This window comes from Sturnira hondurensis, unplaced genomic scaffold, assembly GCF_014824575.4.
Source record: "Sturnira hondurensis isolate 20B ecotype Veracruz unplaced genomic scaffold, ASM1482457v3 Scaffold0007865, whole genome shotgun sequence".
Lineage (NCBI taxonomy): Eukaryota > Metazoa > Chordata > Mammalia > Chiroptera > Phyllostomidae > Sturnira > Sturnira hondurensis.
The window spans coordinates 3,011,930-3,032,331 of record NW_028080496.1 but is presented as its reverse complement, the minus strand read 5'-3'; the positions used below and the strand labels follow the sequence as shown (position 1 = coordinate 3,032,331).

The window sequence follows — 20,402 nt, the reverse complement described above, 5'->3', positions numbered from 1 at the left end:
GCCTGTGAGCCCAACCTCAAAGCAAGCCACCTCCTGCACGGCACCCAGGGTATGGAATAAATTTCTAACTCCTTGGGATGACATTCAAGGCCTTTCCCAATTTAGCTCCAACTCCTTTTGGAAATTCTCCTCCCTGCCGCCGTTGTGCACTCCACACAACTCCCAGTGCCTTTCTACCGTTCAGTACTGTGGTGAAACACTGTGGTTCACGCTCTCCCTGCCTCTAGTCACCTCTCCTGCCCCACCCTGCCCCATCAAACTTGCCTGCATACATCAAGGCTCTGTTCATATGTCACACTACTGTGGGCCCCCTCTTTCCCCAAGCCTGTCCTCAACCCTGGTGCTGATTGTTTATGCCAAGTTTGTTCACTCATCTTTTATCTTTATTGAACCTTATTATCATTGGGTTTGTACACCTGTCTCCTTCTCTCTCTCTCTCTCTCTCTCTCTGGTTAAAACATTCTTCGAAGGCAGGGCCTGGTCTTACTCACCTTTAATTTCACAGAAGTGACACAACCCCACACATATAACTGTTGATGAGTGAAATTACCCTGAAAACAGATCCTTACTCCCAGAGTATAAAAGGAAATCGAAAACCTCAAGACTCCAAAGGACTCTCCTTTGGCCAGTACTAACCATCCTGCCTGCAGTTCAATGACGTCCCAGGGACAGCTACAGAAAATGAGGAAGTCAGAGGGGGGTTTTGCTTGTTTTGGGGGATTTTTGTTTTGTTTTGTTGTAGTTTTTACTTGAAATCCTGGCGAGGGAACTGAGCCGGAAAAAGCTGAAGTGACTCGCCCAGGGCCGGGCAGGTCTGGACCCAGGGTCTCCCTCGCCTGCAGCACTAGGGCGGCAGCTCCCCTCCAAGAACGAGCAGAGCCCTCGCCTCCGGTCCCGGGACACGCCCTGCACGGTCCTCCTGCCACCTCACCCTAGGCCGTCCCCCTCAATCACGGTCGAGCCGGGCGGTGGGCGGCGCTGGGTGAGGCCCTCCAGCCGCAACGCCCCGGCTAAAGCGTGGAGACCACCTGGGTCCCCCTCGCCGCCTCGGAGACCCAGGGGCACGGGCTGGGAGCCTCGCCGCCCGCCACCCCTCCCGCCCACCGCCCCGGCTCTTCCGGGTCCGCGCGGCCCACAGCCGCCCGGCCCCACCCGCCCAGCCGACCCCCTCCCGGGAAAACGGCGCCTGGGAAGCGGAGAACCCAACCCCGAAACCCCCGCGCCGCAGATCCCCGCACTCACAGCCATAGTGCGGCCGGGACACGCCCAGTCCGTCAACCTCGTCCGTGGCGGACATGGCGGCTGAGCCCAGGTCTCTGCAGAGGAAGCGGTGAGACCTTAGAGGCGCGGGCGACGGCGGTGCGGCTCCTACAGAGTGCGCGGGCTGTCCTGGTCCCAGAGGCCCCGCCCCAGTGGCCCCGCCCCGGCGGCCCCACCCTGCTGCGCCGAAGGGAGCGGGCGGAAGGAGGCGGAGCCCGAGCAGGCAGGTCCCGCCCCCAGCCCCGCCCCGCGAGCTCTCTAGGCTCCTACTGGAGGCTGAAGAAAGGAGGCGGAGCCAGCGGCCTGTCCAGCTAGCGAACACGTCTGCTGACGAGGAAGGCCCTGAAGCCTTAACCTCTCCGGCCCCCACCTCATCCTCTCCTCGGACAAAAAGGTCGCCATTATCAGTCGCTTGAAATAAAACACGTGGACTCCTTCCCCTGCCTGCCGAGCTAAACTCTGCACCAAAGGGCTCAAGGAGGGTGTCCTTCGAAGTGGCCCAGGATGTTCTTATTGGACGCCAGCAGGACCCACACTCCTAAGGGACCTCAAAGTCTGGCAGTCTGGCCTCAGCTCTCTCCTAGTTTCACCAGCAGTCGCGGGACTGGAAATGCTCGACCCTCCTAATATTTCAGTAGTGGATGCTAAAGCAGGAGATGTGTTTGTCCAAACGTCCTTCCATTGGATTCCCTGCCACTGATCTTTGCAAGTTCTTTTTAGGGGAGACTCTGCCCCTTTTGGGCCTCTTCCCCTTGCACCTTGTCCGCTGCCCTTAAAATAATGGGTTTTCGACAGAATTCTGCCCTCAGCCCTCTTCCTTAGTAACTTTATCCACACTCACCTTAAAGTGGTGAAGAGCCCTAAATACATCTCCAGACTACACCATCGAGAAGAAGTCCCTACTCAGCATTCTCAGCTGTGTAATGGGGCATTTTCACCTATGAATCCTGCGCATTCTTCAAATTTAATGGGCCCAGCGCTGACCCTTCTCCTGCTGTAGCCTCTATATTTTACCCATCACTTTTCAGAACCTTTTAAGAATTCTTGGTCCCATTCACAAACTGAGTCAACTCAACATCCTCAAACATTTAAAATCATGTCTATAAACTTACGAGATTTTCTTTTTAATTTCGTCAGTTGTTCGACCTAGAAACTTCTCAATGCTTAGTAACCCTTATAAATGAGATAAACTTACAAATATAAGGAATCTAAGTTCTCATAGTTGGCCCAGTTCCATGTGTCAGCTTAGTAAGATTTCAACTTGAAATGCTAAGTCTAAAACTAACTCAAATATATATTTAAGAGCTTTAAGGTTCTTGCTCTTAATAAGCCAATTTTTTAAATCATTGCAAGTGCATAAAATGTGAAATACGAACATATTTCTCTTAACCTCCATATATTAATGCCATCGTTTTTACTCCATTTATTCTTCCTGTACTTAATCTTAAAGAGTCTCTAGGTTGAAAGTCACAAAACTGCTAAGAAAGCTTCCAACCTAATTAACTAAGGTTATTTTTTGTTAGAGGTTTCTCCCATTTAGCAGTGGACTTCCAGAGCCATCCTTCTCACTGTGCCACATGTCACTTTGAGCCCCTTTCTATGTTATGTCAGCTATTTCAAAACTCTCTCATCTGCCCTGGCTGGTGTAGCTCAGCGGACTGAGCGCGGGCCTGCGATCCAGAGGATCGAGGTTCGATTCCCAGTCAGAGCACAAACCTGGGTTGCAGGCCAGTTCCCAGCGGGGGACACATGAGAGGCAACCACACATTGATATTTCTCTCCCTTTCTCCTTCCCTTCCCCTCTAAAGATAAACAAACAAATAAATAAATAAAATCTAAAAAAAAAACCCTCTCATCTTCTGACCACCCTTAGAAATCTGCAAGTCCCACCTACCCAGTTTATCTTCGTTATTTTATATTTCTTGGCTTTTAAGATACACACATGTGTTGTTATTTTAATTCTAAAGACCTTTGTAATAACGCCTGCTATCCAAATAAGTGAATGTATTTTCTCTCAGATGATAAAGGTTATGGATCTCATGGGCTCCTGCATTCTTTCTTGTTCCTAGGCATATGCAATTCTAACCGGTATTTGAATCAACATCCCATTGAGTTTCAGCTATCTCCCATAGCTTTATCCGGCAGCCATGAATTAAATCATTCTTCATAACTATAATAAGTAAGTGTGCAGAGTTTTTACTAGACTGGGTGTTTTGTACCTGTTTTCTTATCTAAGCCTTATAATAAACCTACAGAGTCAGAAGCATGACTATCCCCAATTTACAGATGAGACCATGGAAAACTAAGTCATTCAGCTGAAGCCACACAGCGAAAGGCCGAGCCGGAACTCAAACCCAGGTGTGTCTGATGACAAAATGTGTCTTACTGACCGCATCCGGTCAGGAACCACATTCACAGAAATGCATACGAAGACCACAATCGACCACTTACCCCTTCTTGCCCATCCGAGTTGCAGTGTTTTGTTTTGTTTTTAAATTAGCGCTATTGGCACAGGGACGAAAAACCAACCACTCTCCTGTCCTGCTGCTTGGGCTGTAAACTCACGCGGTCTTTCCGAAGTCCAACTTGGCATTATGCAGTTCTCCTTCAAACAAGGAATGCCACCTGTTGGCATAGATGACAACAAAATTATTTTTTCCTTGTGAACAAAATGAGTGATGAAGACACTCATTGGAGATGTCTTCAATGACTGTCACTGGGTTTTTAAGTCAGTGACGGCCCCGCCACCCAGTGCGATGCTGTGCGGCCCTCACAGGGACGAGGGGCGGTGCTGGTCGGGCGTGCTGGCTGCAAGGAACAGGGGCCCACCCCTCTGAGCTCTTAAGGAAAAAGGGCCAGAAGGGAGGGATTTATGACAGATATTTACATGGGCCCAGAGCAGGAGAAATCAGGACTCATGGGAGGTTGAAGGCATGGGAGCTGACCGTCCTGCCGCGTATCTCTGCTTCTCCGTGGGTCTGCTCTGCCCTCCTCTCTTCGGCAACCAGCTTCCCCCATTCCAGTTCCTTCTGCTCCCTCACAACTCCAGCTCCTATTTGGTTTTTTGCTGTGGCCTTACTTCAAGGCCATGGTCCCCTTACACCATCACCTCCGTCGTGAATGATCTCAGTTGCCCAATTCCATGACACAGTGTCAGGGGATTGACACAGCTCATTTTTGCTCCCCACGGGTATGTCTCTGACTCAGACACAACCGTGGATCAGATACCAATCTGTTAGCTCAGTCAGGAGACACAGCCAGTGAAGGATGACAAACTATGAGACGGGCATTATACCTTTCAGTGGGAGGCTGGGTAGGCAAACAATGACCAGTATTTCTAATGTACTGCCTAAGTAAAAATAATAAATTATCAACTAATAAATATACTGGGATACCACTGGGTGCTCTAAAAGTGTATAGATAGAGATGTGCATAGGAGAAAACCTTGAGGCATGCACACCAATCCATTCACAGTGGTTTCTCAAGGTGGTGAACTTGACATGACTATCTGTGGGATTTGTTTGTTTATGCACTTCTTTGTATTCACCAAGTTTTCTACCCTGAGCTACTTGAAATCCTATTTGTCAGCAAGTATAAAGTTAGCCAATATGAGGTGAAGAAATAAAGTGAAATGGCAATAATGAGCTAACTGGTCATTTTGGGAGATAGAATTGATCCATGACCTTGAGAATTTATAAGACTCACGGGAATGGATTGACGTGAACAGGACAGCCTCAGGTAAGCACCGTAGTACAGGTTTCTCTGGGCCCGGAATACTTTCTAGCCTCTTAACTGGCTGGGAAATTCCTGCTCAATTTGCCAGACCCAACTCTAATGTCCCCTTCTTCTCCAGGATGAATGACTCACTTCCTCGTTTACTTCCCAGGAGCACTTTAAAAACCCTATGTCTTCAAAAATAAGTCCCAGATTTTTTTCACATGGCAACACTTCTGAAATCGGGGAAGGTCTTACAATCAGCGTGAAAGGAAACTAGCCACATACCAGGGAGACAGAAAAGCCAATGGAAAAATAACATAACTGTCATGGCCTGCAGGTGTGTGACTTTAACTCAATTCTCAGTAACAGTCAAAAAAAAACCTTTCAGAGATAGAATTGATCAGATTCCCATTTTACGAATGGCTGTGTGAATCCGAATAGAGTTAGACTCTTCACAAAGAGCTTGTCTCCAACATTGATTTAGAGAACAGACTAGTAATTCCAGGGATAAGCGTCTGCTGTTGTCTATCAAGTTTTTAAAAACATAAGCACTTAATAAGATATTCTTTTTTTAAAGATTTTATTTATTTACCTTTAGAGGGGAAAGGAAGGAGAGAGGGAGAGAAATATCAATGTATGGTTGCCTCTCATACGTCCCCTGCCGGGAACTGGCCTGCAACCCAAGCATGTGCCCTGGCGGGGAATCGAACCGCGATCCTCTGGATCGCAGGCCTGTGCTCAGTCCACTGAGCTACACCAGCCAGGGCTGATAAGATATTCTTAATGTCCCAAAAGGCTGTTGGAATTTGACAGTGTACGCCGCAATCGAAGGTGTCTTTGATTACAGGAAGCCTGAGACCTTGTACGGCTCTATCAGAGCATTCACCTCAGTGAATTACAGTCGGTTATTTGCCTGTCCACCTTCCCAGACAGATCATTAATGCCTCAAAGACAGAAAACCGGGTAAATAAACTCAGTGTGAATGGTCAACAAATGTAACAGCCTTCCCGTTGGATGTTTAAGATTTGCTTTTGATAGATTTTACGTAGAAACTTCCCAGAAGGGGGGATTCCCCAAGACAATCACTAGCACTGTTAGCACTTGGTCTCTCGTCTCGAATGAGAAAAAAAATAGAGCTTTGGATCCCAGCATCTTGTGAAAGAAGCTGGGAAGTCTGAGGCTTCCAATCAGGAAAGAAACGGGCCGCATACCAGGCAGCTTCTCAACATTCAAGATCAAGTGTCAAGGACCCTGAGGGGTCACTTTTCAGGGGATCGGAGCTCCGTGTGGGAGGCATAGTACTAAAGTGGCTACCCAAAATTCCCGGACCTTGGTTATTCAAACACTAACTCTAGGTAGTGTTTTGAAGGGTTCCTGACAATGTAATTAAGGTCACTAATCAGTTGGCCTTAAGAGAGAGAGATTATCTGGATGGTCACAGAAACCCTTTAAAAGCTGAGCGTTTTTGCCCTGGCTGGTGTGGCTCAGCGGGTTGCATGTCGTCCCACAGACCGGAAGTTCCATAGCTCAATTCCCAGTCAGGGCACGTGTCTGGGTTGTTGGTCAGGTCCCCAGTTGAGAATGTGCGAGAGGCAATCAACTGAGGTCTCTCTCCCTCCCTTTCTCTTATCTCCAAGAATAAGTAAAACCTCTAAAAGCAGAGCGTTTTCTCCAGCTGGTATCAGAAGTATGAATAAAAGAGACTCCAAACACTAGAAGGATTCGATGGGCCATTTTAAAGATGGAGGGGGCCACACGGCAAGGACCTTGAGGAGCCGAGAGTGACCCCTGGATTACAGCCAGCAAAGAAACAGGGACCTCAATCTATGACAGCGAGGAACTTGATTTTGTCAATGACCTAACTGAGCTCGGAAGCAGCGTCTTCCCCAGACCCTCAAAATAAAGGAGCCCGGCCCGGCAGCCATGCTGAGTTTCCCCTTGTAAGATGAGAGCAAAGAGCCCAGTTAAGCTGGCGCCATCTGCAGTAGAGAACTGATACACGTGTCCACGGACATTTGGGTACAGGGCGGGGCGGGGTGCGAGGGTTCACAGGTCAAGTGTTGTCACGTACACCGATGATACCACGTTTGCATGAAAAAGAGCCGTGACTAGCTGGGTGCCCTGCTCCCCTCAGACAGGACCGACTCCACACATTTAGTGCCTCCTCCCAGCAGATGGAGCCAATAATAATGGGGGCCCTCCGTTTGCTCTGTGAAATCTCCACTCTCATTTCTGTCTGTTCCTTGGTTATTACACTGAGGCTAGACCCAGAACAAAGGGGACGACATACAGCCCATCACTAAATGCCACCCAGTGGGTCTCTGTTAAGACCCAGTCTTCATCTTTAATGAACTTTAAGTGTTACCTGCTACCGTGTAACTCTCCTTTATCTCCTCAGAGAAGAAACCCTCCTGTGTCTTGTACCTCCAGCATTCGCCTGAGCTGGATCTGGTGGACGGGCACCGTTCCTGCCCGGTGGTTTGACTTCAGACGCCTCTTCAACCTCCTCATTTTTCTGAAAGGAGCAAAAGTTTTTAACTACCTCTTCCTAATCGCAGTCATGCGCCAACTGCTCACCACTTTCCGGAATGTGCTAAATGCTCTCTCTCTATCATCTCATTTAATCCTCACAGTAACCATATGAAGAAGATAGAATCATCCTCATTTACAGGCACAGGGAGGTTTGGTGTTTTGCGCAAGTCGTAAGATGCAGAGTTAGGAATTGAGTCTAGGCTTTCCTGATTCCGAAATCTCTGCTATCTCCCTAATTCAACACCATATCCCAGTGTAGAGTCGGCCTGTCACCAAGAAGGTGTGCATTCACTTCCCGCAGGGGCCAAAGAGCCTCTGAAAGCCCTTCACCAACCATGTGTGAACACGCGTGTTCTGGTCTAAAGACCACTGACAAGACCACCTGCAAGCTGTGGAAGGAAGACAGGAAGTCAGCCCGGAACGGGGATGGAGAATTGGTTTCGGGTCTGGGGTTAGCAGAGGCCACAAGACACTGAGGCGGACTCAAGGCCAAAGACAAAGGACAAGTGTAAGGACACAGTTAGGAACCCTGAGCCAAATCAAAGTAGATAGAAAAGAGAGGCAGGTGGGCAAAAGAACACCAGGTTCCTTCACAAGACTGGGTCCTGAGCCAAGCCTGCCTGGGCAGGGCTCCCTCGTGGCATGTATTTAAACATCTACAGGACGACATTGGGTAACCAGAAACACAGCTAACCTGTGTTTAGTACACAAATGACAGATTCCGAGCAGAAGCCATGCTTAGCAATAAAAACAGGCCGTGGCTTCAGGATCCCCGGAATGCCTCCTACAGAATCTGATGGGCAGCTGCCACAGGTGGGATCACCCTGCCGTCCTGGCTGCAAGGAGAAACGCCAGACGTTCGCAGACTGGGCCCTCATTGTGGACACGGAGCCTGGTATCTGGGGCAGAAGGCAGGGTCAGACTGGGAGAAGCAGCAGGAAAGGAAAGCTGATGCCCAGGCGAGGGTCTGAAATTCTACATTAAAGAGGTTCAGTTCTCTTCTGTTGTTGATAGGAAACTATGCAAGTCTTTAAAAGCAGGGGAGAGTTCTAATTTGACTCAACAAAGGTTTGTGAAATGCTGGCTTTGCACTAGGTATTAACAAGGTCATAAAGTTGAATTAAATATAGTCCCTGCCCTGTAGAATAGTACACAAGTGACTTTACAAGATGAAGTGAAAAGTGTAATCCAAGACGTCTGCAGAAAAGGTTACAGAGATCCAGAGGAGATCCCCACCTCCACCGGACGGCCGAATTCCGGAAACACTCCGTGGAGAGGGAGGGTTTTCAAGGGACCGTGAAGAATGAGCGCTTTATGGACACAGCATTCAGGGATGAAGAGGTCAAATGAACAACCAACCAACTTGCAAAAAGCCATTCAGCTTCCCTGACCAGCAGAGAGATGCATATTAAAAAAGCAATGTCATTCCATACCCGTCAGATTGGAAAAATTCTGAAGTCTGACAATATAAAAACGTGACAAGGAAGAGCAGTTAAGGCAACACCTACTGTGAGAATGGAAATCAGTACAACTACTTGGGAGAAGAATTTGGCACTAGGTAGTTAAAGATGCACTTGCCCCGGCTGCTGTGGCTCAGTGGACCGAGCGCCGGCCTGTGAACCAAAGGACTGCTGGTTCGATTCCCAGTCAGGGCACATACCTGGGTTGCAGGCCGGGTCCCCAGTTGGGGGCATGTGAGAAGCAACCACATACTGATATTTCTTTCCCTCTCTTTCTCCCTCCTTTCCCCTCTATCTAAAAAAATAAATAAGATGTTTTTTTAAAATAAAAGATGCACTTAGCCTACGACCTCAGAGTGTCATTCCCAGATGTATATGCCCAGAGAAACTCCTACACGTGTATGCACACAGACATATCGAAATGTCCGTTGTAGAAATGCTTGTGGCAGCAAAAGCCAGAAATGATCTAAATGGCCGTCATCAGGAAAACAGACACATTTCACTGTGATTATACAGCGATTATTAAAGCAAAGAAATGAATGAAGTACACCAACCAGCATGGGCGACTCTCACAAACATAATATTGGGGCAGGGTGTGGACTGCTTACCCTGACACCCACTCACAGACGGTTTAAATGAGTCTTTTGCAAACCAATATGATACATTGCTTAGGGATCTATTTCAATATCTCTTTATACACACCTAGAGAGATAAAGCATAGATAAGTGTGAAGGCCTGGAGGTGAAGACCACCAGATCCAGGCGGGAGGAATGCCTATAATTCAGGAAGAATTCACAGGGGCCTTTAAGTGCATTGGTAAAATTCACTTTCTTTCTTTCTCTCTTTCTTTTTTTAAATTAAAATGGAGTTGATGAAATTTTATTTCTTAGGCTGAGGGGTAGATACATGGTTGTTCTTTGCATTTTCCCTTTATATCTTCTGTACATTGTATACATGGAACTTTTTAAAAGTAGAATGGATACTGGTTCAGTAGGAAAAACTGAGGCCGGAAGTCATTTCGGAGAGAAGAGAGTGGCCCGGAGAGGGCGGGCTGCGTCGGGGGGACAGCTGTGGGCATTCGGCTGGGCGCAGCCAAGGGCATTTTAGGGCATAAGAGCAGCAACTTGCATCCACATAACATCCTGCACTGCATAAAATCGCTTTCACACGCACCAGTCCTTTTAATCATCGACTTGAGAGATGAGTAATCTAGTTTTTGTTTTTTCAAAAGTATTTTATTTATTTATTTTTAGAGAGAGGGTAAGGAGGGGAGAAAGAGAGGGAGAGAAACATCAATGTGTGGTTGCCTCTTGCACGCCCCCAACTGGGGACCTGGCCCACAACCCAGGCATGTGCCCTGACTGGGAATGAGACCAGCGACCCTTTGGTTTATAGGCTGGTACTCAATCCACTGAGCCACACCAGCCAGGGCATGTTTGTTTTGTTTTGTGTGTATGTATGTTTTTAAGATTTTATTTATTTATTTTTAGAGGGGAAGGGAAGGAGAGAAGGAGAGAAATATCAATGTATGGCTGCCTCTCATGCGTGCCCTGCTCGGAACTGGCCTGCATCCCAGGCCTGTGCCCTGACTGGCCTGTGCCCTGACTGGGAATCGAACCGCGACCATGTGGTTCTCAGGCCCGTGCTCAATCCACTGAGCTACACCAGCCAGGGCTTGTTTTGTTTTTAATAAATAAGAAAACAGGTTCAGAAAAGTTAAGTGATATATTTATATTTTTGTTAGAAAAATGTATCCAAACATAAACAATAGACGGTAGCGTTTAACTCTGGCAGGTGGGATAATAGGTGTTTCTTTTGTTGCTACACTTTCTGATGTTTCCAAAATGAACGTGTATTACTCATGAACTAAAAAAGTAACAAAGCAGTGAGGGAAAGGGAAGGGAGCTGGGGGAAGTAAAATAGGCAGCTTCTCGAAGCCAGTGAATGAAGCTTCTGGATTCTGAGTCTATACTCTAAATGCACCAATGACAAACAGAAGAAAAGTCAAGAACAAAGCTCATATACAAAAAAAAAAATTTTCAACTTCGCAAATCACAGAAACAGGATGAAAACAGCGTGTACAAACCCCGTCTCCTGCCCTGGCTGGTGTGGCTCGGTTGGTTGGAGCGCCGGCCTGCACTCTGACAGGCTAGAGGTTCAATACCCAGTCAGTCAGGGCTTCCAGGGTAGAAAGGTACTATCATTTATGTTTCTCCATCCAGTGGGTATAAGCTGGAAAATAAATAAGTACAGCATAAAGCCCTTTTAAAAATTCTGTCTCATCCTGGCTGGTGTAGCTCAGTGGATTAAGCACAGGTCTATGAAGCAAAGGGTCGCTGTTTCGATTCCCAGTCAGGGCACATGCCTGGGTTGTGGGCCAGGTCTCCAGTAGGGGACACATGAGAGGCAACCACACATTGATGTTTCTCTCCCACTCCTTCTCCTTCCCATCCCCTCTCTCTAAAAATAAATAAATACAATATATTTTTTTAAATCCTGCCTCTTAAATTAGCAAGACTTGGTTTCGAGAATGAGGGTGTGGTAAAACCTGTGGTCCTGTGCTGCTGGCGGCATTGTAATTTAGTACAATTGGCTCAGAAGATGATTTAGCAGCAAGTAACAGGAGCTATGAAAATGTCCACCCCCTATAGAAATAGTCGAAATTGTGGGAACATATGTTTTCTGGGAAGAAAAGAAAAGCTGTTCACAAGAGCCTTGTTTTTTTTTTCTCTCTGCAAAGCCGTTTATTTTTTATTTTTAATAACACAAGAGCCTTATTAATGCAGCGAGGCATCCTGCACTGGGAGAGGTGGTCCAAGTCTGGCAGGTGATAGAAGCCTGGGGCTGTAATTTTCTGGGCCTTTATTTGTAATTTATATAAAGGGAGGGTTTGTTTCTTAGGACTCACAGTTTGAGAACCCCTGCACTGGATTAACCAAACTTGTTTTTTCTTCATCAACTATCTCATTTTCCTGTCAAAGCAGGGAGCTTAGTTTATCAGCGAATTCTTCCCCCGTGAGTTGAAGCCCTCAGGTGGCATTCCACAGGGAAGGGAACAAACCGGATTCCAAGGCTGAGGTAATGACTCCGTCTGTGTTACGCCTTCAGGCAACCACTTTTCTCCCCAGAGTATTCAATGCCCAGCGCCCTCAGTGTCCCCTTTTGCCCCACCCCCCACCCCATCTGCCCTTACCTGTCCCCTCTGACCGCAGGAGGAGCAAGGGTCCTGGAAAGAATCCTGGAAAGGCTCCTGGGAGCGCAGGCTACTGGCCTCCATCTTGTCCAAACGCACAGTGGTTCCAAGGCTGTACGATGGGTTCTCCGGTCTCGCAGTGTTCCAGAGACCACGACAAATTCCAGAGCGGGTCTGTGCCACGTGGACCAGCAGACCTGCAGCCAAAACCTGGCTCTGCAGCGAAACCTGTGACCCGCAACCAATCATGTGGCCTTTTTTCAGGCTTTACGTTTTCAACGGGTGAAAAAACAAGTCCCCCATCGTGAGAGAAATATTATCCAGAATTCCTGGGCGGTGGGGGGAGACTTTAGCGACAATACTATAACATTGAACTTCATAGTTTATCAAGAGAGTGCTCGTGGGCCTGCATCGTGTGCTTGTGCCCATATAGGAGTTAGATCCCGAGAGAAGGCAGGGAGGTCTGGCCGGCGTTAAGCGTTAGGGCCAGGACTCAAACAGCTCACCTGCTCCGCAACGTTCGTGTCCTTTTCAACACGCTGCTCTCCCTCAGCGCATTTCAATTACATGCAGGAATGGACCAGTGGGTCAGATGAATGACCCTCACACGACCAGAGAGTTGCACTAACTTAAAATGAAAACGCAACGACCCAGCAAATTGGAAAACGGGAGCTGTTTCCTACAACTGAATGAATGCTGGGAAACATCCCTGTAATGCTCTTCAACAGCCTCAGCAGTTTTGCTTGCACGGTCTCACTGCAGTCCTTTTCCAGGTCCCTCCTGCTTGCCCGTCGCCGGATATTTCCTGTGCCTCAGACTCCACCGCACAAGAGCTTCTGAAATTGTTTCAGCTTCTTAGTCACAAGACTGCAAATGTTCTCCGCGGTAATCCTGCCTTGTCCTGGCACTGAGACATCTGGTGACGAATGCCTGCACAGCTCTTGCTAGGGAGAGGGTTCTCTGCTTTACTGAATCCGTGTGCCCACACCCCACATCTTCTAAGGCCAACCTAATTGGTTGCAAGTCCTGGGCCGCACTAATCAGGGCAGGGCTGGGCTAATAAATTCCTCAGTGACTAGTAAGTCTGATATAAGCAACCAACTTTGTATGGGGTATCTTCTAAGCAACAGATGCTATAGTGAGGGTTTTATATAAGGTCGAAGATATGGATTGTCATAGTGGTAATCTGACCGGTTGGTTACTGAGCACTTTGGTTACCCACTTTGTGCCAGGCACCGGGCGAGGGGCGCACAGGAGATCTCTAGGTCGCATTTATCTCGCTCCTCTTTCAGTGACCAGGCATCAGCCCTTAAACTACCATTTCCCTGTCTAAGAGTCCATCAAAAACAATGAAGGGATGCCTTTTGTGTTCAAAGCGTTCTTTGGATCCGACAGTTTCATCCTCATCATGAAACACGGGGGAAAAACAAAGAGACGGAATGGGTTCGGGTTTTCCCACTGGGAGGCTTGAGGTCAGCAGCGATGGGAACGCGGAAGGGAGCAGGATGACCACCGGAGAGTGTTTCCTACGCCAGATAGTGTTTTGGTGGCATCCAAGGTGCGCTTTCTGACGGAAGCTCTTGCCGCATTTACTACAGCGAAAAGGTCTTTCTCCTGTGTGTGTCCTGTGGTGTGTCAGGAAGTGCGAGCGCTGATGGAAGGTTCCGCCACACTCGGGACATCAATAGGGTCTGTCTCCCACGTGGATGCGCTGATGGGTTGGGAGGTGGGAGCTCTGACTGAAGCTCTCCCCACACTGGCCACATCCGCAGGACCTTTCTCCCGTGTGGGTCCGCTGGTGCTTAAGGAGCGCGGAGCTGTCCGCGAAGCCTTTCCCACCGTTCTCACACCTAAAAGGCCTCTCTCCCGCGTGTGTTCTCGCATGAGTGACCAGGTGTGAGCTCTGCCTGAAACTCTTGTGACAGAAAGGACAGCTGAACGGCCTCTCTCCGCAGTGAGGACCCCTGTGAGCCACGAAGGGAGAACTGTCCCTGAAGCCCTTCCCGCACTCGGGGCACTGAAAGGGCTGTTCCCCGTGTGCCTCCGCGGGCGCTTGATCAGATCCGAGCTTTGGCCAAAACTCTCCCCACAGTCGTCGCCCCTGTAAGGCTTCACTCCCGTGTGGGTCCTCCGGTGGGTGGGCGATGAAATTTGAGCTTCGACTAAAGCTTTTATGGCATTCGAGGCACGTGTAGGGCTTCTCTCCTGTGCGGGTTCTTAGGTGCCTTGAGAGGTGTGGCTTCCTGGCGAACGTCTTCCCACACTCCGGGCACTGGTAGGGTCTCTCCCCGGTGTGGGTCCTCTGGTGTTTGATGAGCGTGGAGCCGTCCCTGAATTTTTTCTCGCAGCCACTGCATTGGTAGGGCCTCTCTCCTGTGTGGGTTCTGCCGTGGGTGACAAGGTCTGAACTCTGTTTGAAGCCTTTCCTGCACTCCATGCACTGATAGGGCCTCTGGCCAGTATGGATTCTTAGGTGTCTTAGGAGATGGGAACTCTGGTTAAAGCTCCTCCCACATTCGGCACACATGGGCTTCTTTCCGACATATCCATCCAGGAGCTGGGTTAGGTCCCCGTCCTGTGAGAAGGACTCCTGGTGGCCCTGTCCTGGATGGCGGCCATGCTCTTCCAATTCAAGGCCCCTCTCCCAGGTGCCTCCCCAGCTGGGAGTACGAGCAATATTTTTCTTGGCCCTTTCTGAGGACACTCGGCGTCATTCTGCTGGTTCCAAAATGTCCTGACAGAGTTTTCTCCCTGATTCTCCAAGTCTGAGAAATGAACAGAAGTTGACCGAGAATAAAGTTATCAGGGACAAACACCAGAGAACAACAAGAAAGATGAAAACTCGTGTTTTTGCAACAGACTTCTACGTAATTTGACTGGTTTGGTTTTCGCTCTGTGAAACGTTTATTGAAGTTCATTAAGCATGACGTGAACTTCACACCCTTCAACAGTAGGCCACATATCGTCAAAATTGGGCAACCCCTTTCAGGGATGTTATAATCCAAATAAGAGTAAAATGCTTACTTTAACAGAGACTTCAGTTGGTCAATGACTGACTGCCCAGGAACTCAAACTTAAACTTCTAGTAGGAAGATCAAAAGTCTAGGGCAGCCTTCCCAATTCTCCTCCCACCTGGCGACACCCTCGTCTCACCTGGGTGACTTTCCCCCAGGATCTGCCTTGTCTCCCAAGCCTCGAGTGGCAGCACCCATGGTTCTTCTTTCTGTTCCAGCCGGGAAACGACACTCGGTCTAGAAATCCTACAGAGGAAGATGAATGGGGGGGGGTGGCAGTTGGAGCCGCTCACACAAGGTCCGGCCAAAATGTAAGCCCCCCTCCTTCCCTAGACTGAAGAGAACACCCGGAGACACTCTTATGTGTGTTTGGTCTCATCAAAAGGGCAGCCGTGATAAAGTGAAAGAAGAGGGTGATCTCCCCAAGAGGCTGAGGAAGAGCCCTTTCTCTCTTAGAAAAACAAAAAACAAAAATCAAAAAAAACCCACCACACCTGATTTGTCATTGACACTCTAGAGAACGTGCAATAGCTCATCTCTGAAGGCACAATGCTAAACCCACGGGGAGAGATCACTTTATCAGACACAAAGTCCCCATGACCCTAAGGAAGTGAATTGTAATATTGAACTTGAAACTTTTCCCAGAAGGGCAGCAATAGGTACAGCTATGACAGCGGTTTTCAACTGGTGGGCTGCAAGAATTTTTATTTGCAATGCCTGACTATTTAGTCGGGGTCACTGACCTACTGACCTCTTTTCCCTTAGATGTCCAGTAAAAAAATGACAACAGCCAACACAACAAGAGCTGTTTGGCCCTGGCTGGTGTAGCTCAGTGGATTGAGCACGGGCCTGCGAACCAGAGGATCGAGGTTCGATTCCCAGTCAGGGCACATACCTGTGTTGCCAGGGGACACACCAGAAGCAACCATACATTGATATTTCTCTCCCTCTCTCCTTCCCTTCCCCTCTAAAGATAAATAAATACAATATTAAAAAAAAAGAGCTGTTTGGTGTGAATGAATTAAAATTATACCTATATCTTGTCAGATCATCAAAAAATATATGCTGTGGTGGGCTGCAGAATTTTAGTAGTTAGTTTATGTGTGCTGTGAGATGGAAAAGGTTGAAAATCGCTGAGCTATGAGGAAAAAAGATAGACAATTGTCAGAAAAAAATGGGCATAGGACATGATAGGTAATTCACACATGCACAAAAGTAGCCTATAAATATATGAAAAACCTTTTATTTTTATTTTTATTAAAGATTTTATTTATTTACCTTTAGAGGAGAGGGGAAGGAGAGAGGGAGAGAAATATCAATGTATGGTTGCCTCTTGTGGGTTCCCTGTCGGGAAGTGGCCTGCAACTCAGGCATGTGCCCTGACTGGGAATCGAACCGCGATTCTTTGGTTTGCAGACCCTCACTCAATCCACTGAGCTATGCCAGCCAAGGCTGGAAAACCTTTCATTTATTATTAACCAAAGAAATTAAAATTGGAACAATGATACACGTAGGCAATATAGCGTAGAGGTAAAGAGCGCAAACTCAAGACTCGTACTGCCCGAGTTTGAGTCCTAGCCCTGTCTCCTACGAGCTGTGTGACCTCAGGAAAGTTACTTAAACTCTCTGTGTCTGTGTCTTTATGTATAAAATAGGGCTAATGATAAGACCTGTCTCTCGGAGTTATGAGGATTAAGTGATAAGTGCTCGATAAATGTTAGTTATCATTATTAATTAATCCAGACTTACATTATAATATCCACTGTGGTGGTAGAAGATGAAGAAATGGGCACTTTCATATTATGGTGTGGGAATAAATCAATTCATTTAATCTTTTTACAAGGCATTTGGCAAAAATATCAGACACCTTAGAAATGTACCTGTTTTTTTTGACCAACATTTCTAATCCTGGGAATTCTAAGAAAATGGAAAAAAAAGTTGTGTAACAGATAACACATACACCAAAGGATGTGGTGAAATATTAATGAGACAATAAAGATCAAAGACATCTGCAAACCATAAAAGAGAAAGTCCTTTTACTGCCTGGGAGGTGACAGTTACTCTCACAGGGGTCCGGAGCTTTAAGAGACCAGCTTCCTTAGAGACCACGGAGACCCGGGCCTTCTTAAAATACATGGTTTTTTGCCCTGGCTGGTTTGGCTCAGTGGATTGAACGCAGGCCTGCAAACCACACGATTGTGGTTCGATTCCCAGTCAGGGCACATGCCTGGGTTCCAGGCCAGTTCCCAGCCGGGGACGCACGAGAAGCAACCATACATAGATATTTCTCTCCTTCTCTCCTTCCCTTCCCCTCTAAAGATAAAGAAATAAAATCTTTAAAAAAATACATGTTTTAAATCTAAAGGAGAGCAGCGTCCTCACCCTTTGAGAGTGTATTCTTCTAACAGAGCCAGGCGGCACCCACGCCCCCCCCACCCCCCACCCCCGCCGAAGAGGATTCCCTAAGCAGTGCCCACTCTTCCCTGAGGTCCCCAGCCACATCGTCAAGGGTCATCAGGTGCTAAATGGAGAGAGACCTCAGTATGCATCAGCAGCTCTCTGGATGTCGCCCCACCCCACAGTCTAAAAACCAAAAGACGCCTGCCGAGGACACCCGTGTGCTCAAACGAAGCCCACCCCGCCCCCAACTCTAGTAGCTCTCAAGGAAATTCTGTCAATCACAGGTTTGCTTTTCTTACTCTCTTTTTACATAATCTTTCTCTCGGGCTACTTTCCTGATACTAGAGAGGCTTTCGCCTCTCAAGCACATGAACAGAACCCTGTCTCTGGACATACTAACTTTCTGAGGAACAAATTGCCCGTGGTAAACAAAGGAGAGGGTGTCCTGATATAACTGGATTTCTGGAAAGCTTTACATCCTTTCCCACCACATCTTCCTCAGCAACGAGCAACTGTGGACCTAGTCACACTCATATTAGTGATGAGAAGAGTTGACTTTTCCAGGCTTGTAGATTTGGTGTCCAACTCAAGGGACCAATCAGGCAAAACCCCCATTTCCCCATTTCTCCCTTTGGGGAAATGCCCTGGGTATCATTCTATTTCAAGGTGTTTTTTAATCATTGTCTTTTAATTTATTGATTGATTGAGAGAGAGAGAGAGACATCAATTTGTTCCCCTTATTTATGTATTCATTGGTTGCTTCTTGCCTGTGCCCTGATGGGGAATGGAACCTTGTCTCCGGGCTGGGGCGTGGGAGAAGGGGGGCGGGTGTGATACTCTAACCAACTGCGTTCCCTGGCCAGGGCCCTGTTTCAAGGTTTAATGGTGTGGGGAAAAAAAGGGAGGTAAAAAGACATGGATCTTAAAAATAACAATAACAAGATGGATAAGCTGCAAAGTTAAGTAAACTTCAATGGGGATAATATATGATTATCTAATCCCTATGCTGTATATCTGAAACTAATAAAAATACAAAAGAAAAAGAAATTCAATGGGGATAAACACAAACCCTAGGGCTGAAGACAATTATTACTACTAAAATCAATTTAATAAAGTTGACAGAAGCATCAAGAAAAAATTATTTTGGGGGATGTGACTAGATTACTGGATGGACTGGTAATTTATTCATTAACTAACATATTGTGAGGCAGCAGGAGTCACCAAGAGGTAGCAGATAGACCCCCTCTCCCTTGAAAGAGTTTCCAGCAGAAACAAACACACATCAGCCACTGAGTCTGACACAGAGAATTTTTCCCGTTCCAGCGCGGGATGGACCAGATGGGGGCGAGGAAGTTTGACTCTTGCACGCCTTCGTCTTCCCCAATCAAAGCACCTAGAACTTCGACAACACACACACACACACACACACACACACACAAATGCTTTTCAGGGAAACATGTATCCACTCACAGCCACTACTACTGGTCACTTATAAAGGGCTGAGTTTTTAAGAACCTAAAACCTGTAGCAATGCATGTCATCTCCCACTAAGACATAAACACTGGGCTGAACTTCGAGCGTGAATCGTACCTCTCCATCCATTACAAAGCACAGCAGCAGGGCCCACCTGCAGGAGACAGCGCCGGTGAGGGGACCGAGTTCCGAGCGACGGTCACAGAAACCCTGTCTCCCACGCTGTCTCCAGCGCCCCCTGGACCTGAGGCCGAAAAGGCCCTAGAGCGCTTGGCGCTGTGCCTAAGTGCCATTGTGAGAAGCAACCGGTTTGTCACTGGATTTATTAATAGGAACAGGAACTCCCCGGTCGATCGCCACCCATTCTCCGCCCCCCTCGCGGGGCTGCAGGCCCTAATCGGGGTGCGGAGGTCAGAGGGTCACAGAGCTCCACTGCGACCCCGGGGACCACCACCACGGGGAAAGGGAAACGGGGACCGCTGTGCCGAGGACGGCACAGAAAACCGCAGCTACCTGCGCCCACGCCTCAGCAGACCCGCGGGCTCCGCAGGGCGAGCGCGAGGACCGGGAAGAGACAGCGTCGGGGCTGCAGGCGAGCCCCCTCCATCTCCTCAGCGGTGCCCCGGCTGTGTCCCTCCCGGCACCCACTCACCGCCCCAGGGCCCAGGAGGGGACCGAGCAGGACCGAGCAGTGGAGGACCCACTGCCGAGCCGCTCCCCGCCCACCACACTAGCCCGTCCCTCCCTACCCGAATCCTAGCGGGATTCCTGACAGGACTGCATACACCCCTGTGGGATTCTGAGCTCCAGGGCCAGTCGCCAGAAAACACCGCCCACGTTCTCTGGCCATTGGTTCTCAGCTTCCGAGACGAGAAATCGTCCCCATCCATAGGCTGATCGAGCGCTCAGTCACCGCACGGCCTTCTGGGAAACGTAGTCTTGAGCAAGCCCTCAAAGGATTCAGAGTACCAGGACGCCCAGTTGCGATAGACGACCAGGGCTAAACCCAATTCCCCGGCTACTCGATTGCGGGAACCGCCTCTCCGGAGCTGAGAGAGGAGTCAAAGATTGTACTTCCGGAGATGAATCTACAGATGCGAACCTCCTAGCCTCACCCACCAACCGCGGAGCGGCCGGGTACCCAAGGCGGCGTCTCAAGCTCTAGCACCCGACCCTGCTGCGCATCCTCCTCCGGCCGCTGCCCCGCCCCACCCCCCAGCGGCCGGAACGTGAACTGTGTCTGCCGCAGCCGAGTTCAAAGCCAAGTCAGACTGCGCACAAGAAACCCCAAGCAGAAACCGTTAGTGGAAGAGAAACATGCTCTACTTCTCGTCATTAGTATCGCAATTTCCG

General features: G+C 48.5%; 1 protein-coding gene and 1 long non-coding RNA gene across 3 annotated transcripts in view; both read right to left on the bottom strand.

Moving 5' to 3' along the window:
* IQGAP1 (IQ motif containing GTPase activating protein 1) overlaps positions 1–1,394 on the bottom strand; it is a 76,793-nt gene extending 75,399 nt beyond the window's left edge. For both annotated transcript variants that reach the window (XM_037053558.1, XM_037053560.1), the window contains exon 1: positions 1,243–1,394. In XM_037053558.1, coding sequence (XP_036909453.1) covers positions 1,243–1,297 — 55 coding nt within the window. In that variant the 5' untranslated portion in view covers positions 1,298–1,394. The remainder of the gene's footprint in view (positions 1–1,242) is intronic.
* A 2,323-nt stretch (positions 1,395–3,717) lies between these two features.
* Positions 3,718–19,858, bottom strand: LOC118991937 (uncharacterized). Its single transcript, XR_005067507.1, has 4 exons — positions 19,799–19,858; positions 15,316–15,422; positions 12,163–14,927; positions 3,718–3,885 (listed from the first exon to the last, which is right to left on the bottom strand). It is a non-coding gene; the product is annotated as an uncharacterized LOC118991937 (long non-coding RNA).
* Positions 19,859–20,402: the final 544 nt, after the last annotated feature.